The 14,312-nt window shown below is 42.2% G+C and overlaps 1 protein-coding gene across 1 annotated transcript in view; it reads left to right on the plus strand.

The window, feature by feature from the left end:
- b4galt2 (UDP-Gal:betaGlcNAc beta 1,4- galactosyltransferase, polypeptide 2) overlaps window positions 1-14,312 on the plus strand; it is a gene marked incomplete at its 3' end in the record, with an annotated part of 159,184 nt that overhangs the window by 56,341 nt on the left and 88,531 nt on the right. The window contains exons 2-3 of the mRNA XM_084545883.1: window positions 10,486-10,604; window positions 11,922-12,038. Of these exons, the coding sequence (XP_084402009.1) occupies window positions 10,486-10,604; window positions 11,922-12,038 (236 nt within the window). The remainder of the gene's footprint in view (window positions 1-10,485; window positions 10,605-11,921; window positions 12,039-14,312) is intronic.

Raw genomic sequence — 14,312 nt, forward strand, 5'->3', positions numbered from 1 at the left:
AGTGTCGTATCATCTGCCAGTCATGCAGATTTCATATCGTGTATTAGGAAGAACAGTCCCAATCATGCCAAGAGCAGCATCTAGGGAAATACACACAACAACGCACATGATTGCGGCTGGTAGATGACAGCTTCCCTGTGGCTGCCGTCCCTAGATTACTTGGAATAGGTTAATTCCAGATTAATAGGATGATGATAATCCAACACCACATTCGCATAATCGTCTCAATTTGAGAGGCAATTTAACAACAGTTGGTGTGTTTTAAATCAAACCAATTTCTTTCTTTTTGTGCTTCTTATTTTCCTGATACTGAGGGAGTTTTCTGCATAACTGATTGCGACATGTAAAAGAAAACTTTGTTTTGCTCTACTTGTGAAAGTCATCTTAATTTAGCAAAGTGGCGGTTTTCCTGTCCCGCTCTGTTGCAAAGAATGGGACATATTGATGCCAGATTTAGGCGATCCCGATGGATACATGGATGAGTAATCCTAGATGTGTTGCTACAGCAAATTAGTTTGCACTTTTGATGAACAGTGTCCTGTTCCTGTGGTGGTTCCACATCTATAAAACCATCTGGAAGTATAGAACCAGACTGACAGGACAGGACAGGACAGAACAGAACAGTCAACTTTCCAAACTCTAGCTATAAAAGTAATGCTGCAACTTTTTCTGCACAGAAACATGGAAAGCTATCCACAGCCTCATGTATGCACAGATGAATATGCAGCTATTCCTGCAGGGACATCCAGTTGATGCAGTCTGCAAAATAGCTTTTTAGTACTCTTACTTTTTACAGCAATATAGACTGTGCAACATATTTCCCTGAATATCTACAACAGTGGTGAAGAGTGCAAAGTTGGCGTGACACATACACTGACCAGCCATAACATTATGACCACCTTCCTAATATTGTGTTGATCTCCTTGATCAGTTTGGGATCTAGTGAATTTGGAGGTCAGGCCAACACCTTGTCCTGTTTATCATGTTTTTTTTTTAGTTGTTCCTAAGCTGTTTTTGTGTGTGTGCCTGTGTCAGGCTGCATCCTGCTGGGAATGGCTGCTGCCATCAAGGAGTGTCATTACTATGGGGTGGGGGTGCCTGGTCTGGTCTAGGTGGGTGCTATATGTCTGAGTAACATCCACACGAATGAATGCCAGGTCCAAAAGTTTCCCAGCAGAGCATTGCGTTGTCACAAGATGGTCACTGTTATTTACTTCCCCTGTCATTGTTGGCATAGAGCCACAACGGTCACATTAATCCAAATACGCAACCTGACTGAAATAAACCGGAACTATCTTTTAACTTCTGGTCCACATAGTTGTCACTTTTCTCAGTGAAATGTTTGCGTCTTGGAAAGGAGATAAAAAGGGAGCAACTAAAATCCCCTAAAATGTCTACTGCACTAGTCCCCGTGTTATCATGTGAATTCCTCTTGATACTGGATGTATGACAACATGCGATACAAACAGAATTAGTGTAGTGAGACATCTTTGTTTCAGTGGCAATCTGTCGCTTCTCTCCGCTTTGTGTTTCCGCTCTTTTCTTCCTGTCTTTCTTCAGCTTCTGTCTTCTCTTCACTCGTCTTTCATGATCTTTCCCACCTTTATTCTTTCTGTTGTTGTCTTTGCCTCTACTTTCTGTCCTTCACGCAGCCTGCCAGGATACATTGTTGTGCTACGCGCATTCTCCATCTGTTTCATGCACCCTACTTCCAGCCTCTTCCGTCTCAGAGCGAAAACACATCAGTGAACATGCTGTGTACGTGGATTTGAGCCATTAAGAGCTTTTGTTTTTACCGTGCTTGTTTGTGTAATAATCTGCAACACCGGTGCTGTATAGTAGCGCTTCAATAAACCCTTGGAAACATATTTACTTGATGTAAATAACAGCATTGGTTGTTTTTTTGTTTCTCTACAGTTAGTACTTGTATCTGAAGACTTTCACCTCCGCAGTTACTTTCATCAGGCTGCTTAAAATTCACCACGCTCATTAATGAAATTTCTCGTTAAGGCTTGTTTGTGCACAGACGCATTGTTTGTCTCACATTACACCAGAAAACATTTCCTGGTGATTAAAGATCGTTACTCAGCCAATTCATAGCAGCTAACGCGTCTGAACAAGAGAACAAAACAAATCCAAAAGGGAAATGCCTGCAGCAGATTCGTGGTCTTTGATTCCACGTTATAATAGGCTGCAGCGGAACAAAGGAAGCCTGTGAAGATCTTTTATTAACGCACACATTTGCAAACAGACTGTGGAGAGACTATGTACACGGTGATACAGTTAAAGTGGCAACTGTAAACATCTCAGTCCTGGTTTATGTGGCAACGCACATAGTTACTGGTGGTTACCAACAATGTGGGCAGGAAAACAAACCTTTGTCCTTGTGATTAGCCTTTTTCCATTATTTTGTGAGTGATTTTACTAAATGAGGCAAAGTTGTCTGTCGCCTGCAGCTCTTCATCTAACAGCTCACTGTGGCTGCTCCTTCTTGTCCAACTGCTCTGTCAGTAAACAAAAGAAAATGAAACACTTTTATTTTCAAGACCATAAATATCTGAAGTGATACTCCTATTTCTCACTTGTCTAGCCCAGAACTTACTTGTTACCAAACTAGGGTGTGGTTTCTCTTCACTTGTGAAACTCCGGTGCACCGTAAATGGTCTAACATTACATTAAATTCAGATTGAGAAACTTTATTTGTCCCTGCCGGGCAATTTAAGGCACATATGAGCAGCATGACATGAAAAATCACATTTAAAGAAACCAAAAAACATAAATAATAATAGAACAATACAACAAAATACACATAAACTGTGCCATAACTATTTTTAACCGTCCATAGAGGATGTAAACATGGCTGTATAATTAAAGTGGATAAAGTGCAGACAGGTTAACAGGGATTATATATTTACATGCCACTGTGGAGGTAGTAATGGGTAATAAATAACAACAGAAGACAAGTGCATAAAATGCTGTATGATGGAGGAGAGTCCTTAAGCTCCGTATAGATTTTTAACTGATGCAAGTGAAGCACATATTTAAAATTTCTAGAAGCCTGTTTATTTCCCTGCAAGAGAAAAGTTCTTCTGGTCAAGGTTGCTAAAAAATTTGTGAAAATCCTGTCTCTTGTCTCCTCGAGGATGCACCGTCTGACAGACAGCTGCAGAAAGACGGCCTTTTTAATCCACCCGCATTATCCTTTTCTCAGCATTCATGTTTCCCCTTCATTTTACAGAAATGTGGCTCGCGACAACAATCGGTTCATGCTCGTCACAGCCTTCTCCGCAACGTTTCGAGGGAGCCGCGGATGCATCGCCGTTAACCCCTCTACGTCCTCCTTTTCTGGGCTGTTGGTGCATATGCGTACGCACACCCACGCAAACAGACAGATGACTGGATGTTTTTTGTGCGCCGAGGAGATTCTTGGACACCAATAATCCTCTCATCCAGCAAATTCACACGCAGACACGGGGACGCAAACGAGATTTCATAGCTGAACACAGCCTGTGCCACTAATGATTTCCACAATCCGCAGTGACGACTCTTCAAAGGAGGTAAAAAAAAAAAAAAAAAGAGACGAGGATACCAACGTAAGGACACAAAGAAAACAATATAAACAAAATTAAATTGTAGTAACGTACTGCATGTCTTGTACTCCCCCACCTCCATCACTATCCTTCTCTCTTTCTCCCAGCCTGAAAGACTAGCAATTATGGTCTGCACTTGGTAAAGGCACTTGCAAATGATTGAAAGAGAAGCGACGGAGAGAGAGTGGACGAGCTAATAAGATTCAGCGAGTTGAAAGTCTCTATTGTGGCACAGTCTGTGTCGGTGGGAGGCAGGAGAGAAACGCTCTCTCCCTCCCCCTTTCAGTCTCCTGTCACTCTCCTTTCTGTGCGTTTTTCCTTCCATTTTTATTCTCTTTCTCCAACTTTCATTTCCCCCCTCTTCCTGAGGCCAAGGAGCCGAACTCAATTATAAACTCTCTCAGAAATCTGACCCTGGCAGTGCTTCGTGTGTCACTTGACAAAAACTCTCAGAACAGGACGGCTGATTAACAACCAACCTGTCGTGGGGTTTTGCATGGTCAGATGGCCTGACCAGGGACACTGTAACTCATGGTGCTATGTACGTGAAGATGAAGAAACCTGTTCAGTCACAGGATGCCTAGTGGAGTCAGATTAAATCACTTTATTCAGTTTTGATCCTCGTTGACTGTGCAGGAGGATGTTTTGTCCGTGTTAATTTAGCATTCAGCTATTTAACTGTATCCGCTCTGCATTCAGACGTGACCAATTTGAAGAAGAAGCGCTTTAAAAAACACTTTAACAAGAAAATGTATGTACAATGTAAGTTGTGCCCAATCTGAAGTTTACACATGAAAACTTGTTAAATCGTTTTTCTTTTTAAAATAAATCTCTGGCGATTTTTTGTGGAGTTTGCATGTTCTCCCTGTGTCTGCGTGGGTTCTCTTCGGGTACTCGTTAGGTTAATTGGTGATTGGCGACCCTCGGGAAACAAGCGTTTACAGAAAATGAATGAATGAATGAAAATGAGTCTCCTTCCAAAAGGGATCGCAGGTTACAAGACTCTTATCTGAAATGTGCTTTACTCAAACAGACCGATATAAAGACAGCGGGATGATTCACCACTTAAAAGTTCAAACTCTCAACCTCACCACAAAAATAGAAACTAAAAAAATTTCAGTGGAGTTTCTAGATTTCATTGTTGATATGCCCATTTATAATAAGTACTAATATTTAAAACATAAATTTAACCCTTAAATTCTGCTCACATCCTTGGCAATATTGTTATTGGTTCCTGCGTCTCCAAAGAGTGAATCACTATCTACTGCTGTTGTTTCAGCACTATCTGCAGCACTATCTTTTCTTCTCTTTGATACAGTCGGGTGTTGTCCTCACGCAGAAATAAACTTAATATGGGCAGCCTGATGACACTAAACTGTTAAGGTGTTTATAATCACTGCTGCTTAGGGATGCAGGCCTGTATTCACCACGTCCTCGTAGTGGATCTCAGAGCCCGGGGGGGATCTGCCACAGATCTGTGTTGGTCCCTTTCATGGACCAGCTGCCATTTCCAGGTGGCTGTATCTATGCAGTCATAAATATGTAGCAACAGTTCAGGGGCGCTACCTGGACTAGATTAAACTGAGACGTATCCCGTGTTCGCCAGAGTGGAGAGAGAGAGAGTGGCAGCAATGTGGAGGGAGGCTGAGATGTGAGGGTTGTGTGTCACAGATCTTTCAGCTTTGATATAGATGTGGTGAGAAGGGCAGAACAGATTGGTGACATGAGACGGGAGGAGGGGAACAAAAGCAGGGAGCACGGTTAATCTGTGAAGGGATGCCTTGTCACACGAAGACCCCAGAACCAACATTTCCTTTTCCCTACTTATCGGGTCTGAACCATAGACGGTATAAAGACGGGCGGCGGAAGAGCTCCTGAAAAGTGAAGCCAAAGCAAGTAGAGCTCCCCCTGGTGTCTGGCTGCAGTATAGGTCATAAGCTCCACCCCCTCCATGTTAGTGGATGGGACTTGGGCCCAACTAAAACACTAAAATACACGTCAAATCATTTTTTTCCAAGGATGGTTTCTGTCATTTTAGGTAGTTAATATAATGTTAATGCATTTTCAAGTGTAAATGTTTTGGATAAGTTGTCCCCACAAGGAAGTGGGGGCACATTGCCCATATTTATACAGTCTACGGTTTGACCGAGGCTGAATCAAACAGGTTGGCTTCTTCTTTGTGTGTGTTTAGGGTGGTTACTGCCTCAGGTGTGCACTCAGTTTATTGTGTCGGTACACGTGCTGCTAACCTAATAGCTCTGAGATTTGGTTCATTATTATGGTGAGTGGGAAATGTGGTGGGAAATGTGTGTGTATGTGTGTGTGTGTGTGCGCCTATTGCTGTGTATATTTGCAGACAAAGCACTCGTGTTCCCCAAAGTGCAGCGGGTGTCCCAGATAGAGCGATCAAGCAGCATGATTATAATGTATTACTGTAATATCACCACATAGATAAGTATGACATATTACGCCAGTGTGTGTGTGTGCGTATGTGTGTGTGTCTGTTAGATAATTGAACCGCCGTCAATGTACAACACATTACAACTCTCATTTATCATTTCTCTCCCTACCAGCGTTAGCACAAAACTAAATTCTCTTTTATTCTTACACTCTTACACAAAACACACATATTTCCTCCCCTCGTCCCTCTGCCGTATACGCACAAACGCACCCTTTGTATTATTCATGTCTTCTGTGTCAGAGCAGCACAGCCATGTCAGTGTTTATTTAAAAAACTTTCCGCTACTTTTGTCACGGTGCTCCTTTTTTTTTTTTTGCAAGCTTGGCGACCTCTAAATGTCACCAGTTTTTAATCAAAGCGACTGCGTATGTCAGTTTCTGTGTAACTGTTCGGTTTTCTCCGTGGCTTTTAAAGTCATCTCGATTCAACTGCAAGACGACGGGACAAATTCAAATGCGTAAGACACCGTACACGGAATAAGAAAGCAGATGCAAACATCATTAAAAGCCTCATCTGAATTTGGTGCCTTTTTTAATTAAAGTTCATCCATTGGGGAGATATGTGAACTTTTTCCCTTAAGATGGGAAAATTGAAAGCGCTCTTGTGTCTATGTCAAACTGTAGTCAGGAGGAAGTTAGTGGTTTTACCCTGGACTATACAGTACAGTAACTTTCTAGCTTGTTACATACTCTGCAAGAAGCAAGACGTTTGTTCTCGGGCTAGGGCTGCGGGAACACGAAAAAAGTTTGTTAATACTATAATTTATACTTTATGAGAAGCTCAAGTACCAAACTCAAGGGGAAGTCCTCATAGGGCCCTCCCACTGCAACACATGTCACATGCGCTAAGCATTGTGGGAGATGCAGGAGACGGACTTTTCTTATTTTCTTTTTTAGATATCGACCAGTCGTTTTGACGGCTGTGTCACACTGCGAATATTAGCATCTGGGAGCTCACAGAACATTTCTGCTAGCATTTCCACTTTTCCGCATTAACCACACCCACTTCCAAATTCTGACCAATCACAGAACAGTAACCGGACACCACATGAGAAAAAAGTTCTGCCCGGTTGATGTGTTGAGAACAAGCTGCGAGAACTCCCAAACGAGGCCTTCAAGAACAAGTCATTTGTTCTTGAAGGCCTCGCTTGGGAGTAGCGTCAAGAGTGAGAGCAAATTTCTTGCTTCTCGCGGAGTATGTAACAGACTTAAGTCTTGTTATACTTTAAGTGGGTAAGTTAAATTAAAATTCACACCCATACCATAGTCATGAGACCAAAAGAGGCATTCTAACATGAGGCTCTATGGGTATTGTCTTGCTTCTGGAGTCAGCCTCACATTATAGGAGTTGCAGTTTTTAGCTCTTCTTCTTGGCTTCACTTATCAGCCCCTGAGGTTGCTGCTTGGTTTTTCAGAACGTTATGTGCTTTAGCTTTTTTGACAAGCATCTTATCTCCCCACAAAGCACTTGATCCACGGAGTCCGCAGCTGCTTTTTCCCCAAGGAGAAGTTACTGTACAGCAGTTTCCCGTAAACCTGGTTTAAATTCTGTTTGAGTGTCGATTAAAACAGTAAAGATGCATGTGGTTTTGTGAGCCTTGGCTCACACTGAATAATTATTTTTGAACTTTGGACTTAGCCGTTCTTTCTGCTCACCATAGCTCCCAGCCTCTATGCTAAGCTAACAGACTCACATGACGTGAGAGCGGCATCAATCTTCTCATTTGACTCTCGGCCAGAATGCAAACATTGAAAGATTTCTTTAAAATAACATGTACTGCCACTACCATTGAAAACTCTTTGAACTCTTTTTATTTTTTTTAACACAAATAAGCGCTTGTTTAAATATGTAAAGCTCGATCTTTGGCACCAATACTGCTATGATGATCAGCTGCATTGTAGCGCGATCATGTTACTGTATAATATTTCCCTGCAAGCCTTGTTCTTAATCCTCAAGAGGAACTATTATAACCCTGGCCAGAAAACCTAATATATACTATGCTGCTGCTGCTGCTGCTGCTGCTAAGAGAACACAGTTATATTAAAGCCAGGGAGCCTCGTCTGCTGCAGAGGCACACTGCACTAAAGACACACAATGCTGTCACTGTACTGGATTTAAGCCTTGCCCTAAATAAAGCATGATATAGGACTCAGAAGTGGGTTATTGGTTTAATCGTAAAAGAAATGACTGTGACGGAAATTTATATTTGAAATCTTTCCACACTCGTTACCTTAATGAAATAATTTGAACGTTTAATGTGTGGTGCTTTTTGCGTATTGCGTGTTGTTGTGCACCTTTTGCTGAGTGAAAGCCAAGTGACACAGTCATCGAGATGAAATGACTGTGCTCCACTTTCTGTCTCATTAGTGCAGGAGAGGGAAAAAAGAAAGAGCGATATGGTTGTGGAGAGGATGGAGGGTGATGGACAGAAGTGGTCAGAGGAGAGGGCTGTAGGGGCTATTTGCATTCAGCCCTCGCGGTGTGATAAAGAGGTGTGTTATGAACATGTAACCTTGTTGGCATCGATCACACTCTTCACCTGCGTGTTGTTGGTTGGAGGAGACCTCTCAACACAGAGCTCATACGCCAATACTAAGTGGATTATTATCTCATCTCTCTGTCTCCACTCTGCAGTGCAGTGGGTACCGTCTATTCCTGCACATATCCTACATCATGAAACATACATTGCACTCAAAAAGTGTACCACGAGTGGGGTGGTACATGGGCTTTCTGAGGGTGTCCTGTGGTGTCTGGCAACAAGATGTTGTTAGTGGGGGCCTTTGGGTCCTATGGGTTGAGGGGAGAGGTCTCTGCGGATCAGGTTTGTTCCAGTGCATCCCACCTCAAATGTCTCTGAGCTAAACAAGCAGTACATGAAATAGTGCATGGACGAAGCTAGCTCTTCTTCCACTCCTTCTGGGTTCAACCTTAGCTCCAAGCTCGCGATCAGTGTGATGAATTTAGTGGCAGGAACTGATGTCTTGGATGGTGTTTCCTCGTAGTAAACATTTGGCGTACTTATATGCATCATACTATATGTCAATCACCCGTACCAGATGGTCCCGTTGGTCGTCACCTCATTCGCATCTCCGGTGTTTTCCAGAACATTGATTAAACAGCTTAATGGAGGACAATGAAGATGACAGGTTTTGCTACACCACTTCTGAAAGCCTCTCTCTTGGCATGGTCTTTTATACGCACTCCCTAAGTTCTACAGATGTCTTTTTCTGAAACTTTTCACATACTGAAGACAGCCCGTGTCCCAAAAATATTGACATATTGGATTTATCTCTGGAGAGCGGTGCTCCGTGTCCTTGGGGTCGAGCCACTGACCTGGCCTCAGTAAATTATTTCCGGCTTAGCACCAGCTATGAGTTTGGAAGCACTGTGACCCGAGTGACTTCAACATATAGAAAAGGAGGAGGGAGGAAAATTCCTCCACATGCCCCAGCGGGAAAATGGGATTCATTGGTGGATTTTTAATAGTTTTTAACAACGATGAGCCTTAATCTCACAGAGGAATCAGCTGCATTAGGCTTTGGATAAAATACTTATTAGTAGGATCAACTCATTGATGGTTTCGTTCTAATAAATAGAGAATATCATGCGTCTTATATGTCAAGTTTGTCCTGTGGCTAGATGTGTGGAATTATATCCACTTAAAATTATTGGATACACAGAATTAGGAACTGTATTACAACAAGTATAATTCACTGGATCTTCTTCTTTGTGCAGTTTCAACTGATAAACATCTTTTATATATATATTTTTTTCTTTTTGACATTCAAGGACGCTTAATGAATCAGCTAACGAATTCCTGGCCTGACACAGAAGAAAGACTAAAGAGTGACATTCTGTTGCTGCAGAATGAAGGCTCTGGGTCTGGTTTGTTAAAATGAGGGTTTTGGTTTTAGGGCTTTGGACGGAGCCCAAACAGTGAAGCTTCCTTGTATATTTTAATGATGCTGCTTCTCCTCAGAATGAGTTATCGTCCGGCCAGAGATTTAAAATGAACCCTAGTTTTAAATTAGTCTGAAGGCACAGTCCCATGTGCACAGACACACACACATGCATGAATACAGTAGTACTTGAACTGTCAGTACTCAAAGGAATGATGGATAGATTTGTAGAGGTTTAACATATGGTGCTCCTATATAATTATCTTTCATTCTGTGTTTATGCCAACCAACTTCAAAGTCTTTGTTTATTTTTTAGGAATATATGTTTTCCAAAGCCTGTGCATCTTATTAAATGTTGCATTATGCACAGCGTATCCCTTGAAACCATTATTTCTGCACGCAACGCTTTGATACATGTATAGTCTCGCTTTGAAGCTAAAAGCTTTTTTTTTTTCCCCTTCTACTTATTTTTCATCTTCATATCTTCTCCGTTATCCTCCTCATCTTGCTTTCCTCTCTCCTTGTTTTTCCTCAGTGGGGCGTTTGTTGATCGAGTTCAGCTCCCAGATGACGATGGAGCGGGTGCAGAGAGAAAACCCCAACGTGACGGAGGGAGGCCGATACACACCTCCTGACTGTCGGCCCAGATGGAAGGTCTGTATATGTGGCTCCGTTTTTATTTCACTCGGTTTGAGTTAAGTATATTTCACGTGGCAAATGAAGACCACGTCGGCTTGTAAGCAAAAAAAAAAGTCGAAATTGTGAAGTCCTTGTGAAAGACCTTGATTTACAGTATCTTAATTTGTCCATGGAAAATAATAAATACCATGCCTAACTTTTGATTCATTGTGTTTTTCCATTTCTTAGCCAAAATGGGATTCAGTAATACACCAATCAGGCATAACATTATGACCAGTGACAGGAGATAAAATAACATTGACCATCTTGTGACAATACAGTGTTCTGCTGGGAAACTTTTGGACCTGGCATTCGTGTGGATGTTACTTAGACATGGACCACTCACCTAGACCAGACCAGGAACCCCCACCCCAAAGCAATGGCACTCCTTGATGGCAGCAGCCATCCCCAGCAGGATGCAACACAGACACACAAAAACGCTTTAGGAACAACTCAAAAAAACATGAAAAACAGCACAAGGTGTTGACCTGGCCTCTAAATTCACTAGATCCCAAACTGATCAAGTATCTGTGGGATGATCCACAGAGGTCCCTCCCCTCAACCCATGGGACCCAAGGCCTAACAACATTCTGTTGCCAGACACCACAGGACACCCTCAGAAGGCCCATGTCCATTTTCTGATGAGTCACAACTGTTTTGGAGGCACAAGGGAGACCCACATAATATTAGGATGTGTGTGTTGGAATAATGTGAAGAATGAAATTTCTATGAAATAATATTTATATTAAAATAATATTTACATATGAGATCTGACTTTAGACTTTTTTAGACTTTAAATAATCGTGCAACTCCTCAAAGTTCAACCTTTCAGAAAATTTTTTGTGGCAGTTTTGAATTATGCCGTGATCCCACACAAGGATCCACAATGATAATTAGTATTTTTAAGTGTTTGACTCTCTTCTCTGCTTGACACGTCTCTGAGTTCAGGTTGATTCTTCCAGCAGTGAATGTGCACCCATCACAGTGCACGCAAGGTCAGACTGCTGCCAGTTTTTATCTGAATGCAGTATGATGTCCCGATAAATTAAAGTTCAACCTTGTTCTGTTTAGACCACTCACTTCAAGTGCAGATATGAAGGAGAATTGCAACCTCAGATGTTCCACATTCTGACGTTAATCATTGTGACTTTCTGCTGCAGAACAGTTTAATTTGAGCACACTTACAAAGAATCCCTCCATCCCTGTTTCAGTTTCTTACCTTCTTTGTTACGTTTACTAGCGTTGAATAAAGTAAATGGTTCTGAAGGAAGTGCAATTGTCACTGTTGTTTAGGTGGCCATCATCATCCCGTTCCGTCACAGGGAAAATCACCTCAAGTACTGGCTCCACTACCTCCACCCTATCCTCAGACGGCAGAAGATCGACTACGGCATCTACATCATCAACCAGGTAGGCCGGAGGAAAGCCTGAACACTGATACAAAGAACAGAACGAGCTTGATGTGACCTCAGTGTCTTTTTTTTTTTTTTTTTTTTTTTTATAGTATATTGACGTGGAAATCACCTGAAATCACTTCTGTAATTGCTTTGGTTATGGCGTGTAAAATGTATGTGTGAAGGAAAAAAAAGGACTAAAGGAAGTGGTTTTTACAAAGCGTCTGAATGAAGTCAGCTCCACAGTTCTCAGTTAAAGACGAGTAGGCAAACAGGTGTTCTCTGCTAGTCGGTCATCTGTACGTAATACACCTGATTCTCTGAGGTAATTGATTGATGAACGGGTGACGACTTCACGCAGACACCAATGTGTGAAAAAGTATATTTATTTGTTTTTCTAAATTGTTGTTTTTAATAGCTAATCAGTTAACAGACTTGTTCATATCGCTGCATCACATCCATCAAAGAAATCTTGAAATTGAGCTCCAGTGTGAGTAGGCTGAATGGATAACAGTTGTTTTTTGATAAAGAAAAATCATTATACTTATAACAAGGGGTCATGAACATCAGCTCGTGTTAAGCTTAAAGTTCTGTGAAAGAAAAATGAGGGCTCTGCAGCCGTCCTCAGGTATTCTAATTCATTCATTCGGTGGAAAAAACTGTTTACCCCTATTCGTTCTTCATTGACTGTCTCTTCAAACCAAAATAAACACACATCTTCAGAGTAAACAACTTATTTGCTTCCACTACACTTCGCTCGGCGGACGATTTTTAAGTAATGATGTGTGTAAGTTTAACACGCTGCGATGGGCGAGAGTTCCTCTTCTTTCACATTATGGGTAATGAGCTCTCCTTTCTGCCCTTTCGCTCCCCCGTGGGCCCCGCGCAACGCCTTAATCACTCCCCCTGTGGAACAGACCTTTGGTTCCGCCTGCCCTGCTGCGCTCTACTCTTGATGTGGCAATGTTCCAGTGTCTTGCTCTCTCTCCGCTCCCTCTCTTACACGGGCACGTATAAACACCCGTATTCCTTCCAAGCATCTCAGATCTCATATCTCCAGTGGTTGCACCCACTCTAAAAGCCTGGCTGTTAGAGTGGGTGCAACCACTGGAGCCATTTCTTCTACCTAAACGTTTCTTTTACTCTCAGCTCGTCACTCATCGAAACTTCCACCACGACTGTAAATGCTCCTTTCCGTTTTCCATTTGCAAACAATAAAATTAAAACAAACGAAACAAGACTTTTGCAAAAAGAAAAGATGCTTCACCGATTTAATTTAAAAGGAGATTTCTAGCTCCAGGAGATTTTAATTATTGTACTGTCTTGCTCGGAAACCTTGGACAAACAGTAGGACTTGCGGGACTGCGGATTTTTAAAGTCGACTGTTATGTGATGAAAGTGGAGTCGACACCGACTAGTCGCAATTGCTTTGCAACGATGAAATCTATATTCTTGACCTAAGTACATATGCTGAGAACAGACAGATCCTTCACTACATACATGCGCTGCAGATATGTACAGCCCGTATAAAAACAGGCTGCAACTCAACACCATCAATAGCCTCTGTTAGCGTTAGTGGATGCCTTTCCAGACGAGCGTGCATTGCAGTAGTACTTTTGTTGTATTTCAGCACTGGCTTACATATTTTGCATGTCACGGTAGTATGGGCGTCAAGTATTTCCACACACTTGATGAACTGTTGCTAGTTTGCTGCACTGGGCTCCTCACCTGTCTTCTAGGAGGCGTCAGTGTTGTCACTGTCACGTTCACGAACGGTAACTAGTCAACATGATTCTTTAAGTGTCACGGCATGGCAGTGAAGTCAACAAAATGCCGACGCGACTAGTCTGTACAGCCCTTGGCAAACAGATCACCAAACAAGAGAAGTAATTCTTAAACTGAGAATGAGTTTGCGCTCATTAAGGATTTTAACAGGTGTTTATTTGCATAGTCAGAGCAAGGGTTTGAGGCCATGAGTCAAGTGTGTCTGAAGTTGAGAAAAACAGAGCTTGGCAGGGTTTGCAAGAGTTGGACACAGGAGATCTGTTGGTAGATGAAGAAAAGAGTACAAATGATTTCTGCAGCTTAGAAGACAAAAGGCTGGACCGTGACTACTAGAAAACTAGCTTATACACTAGGGTATGCCGTCTGGCGCTGTTGTGGCGTTGAGGCTTTGTAGCAGCGGTGATTATCGATTGTTGGCAGATTGTAGGACCACTCCCACACCTGACTCCACTCACAGACTCACAGACACAAGGGAATAAAGGAGAAGCCTCCAAGCTAAGAGGAG

The sequence above is a fragment of the Chelon labrosus genome (assembly GCF_963514085.1).
Source record: "Chelon labrosus genome assembly, chromosome: 6".
Lineage (NCBI taxonomy): Eukaryota > Metazoa > Chordata > Actinopteri > Mugiliformes > Mugilidae > Chelon > Chelon labrosus.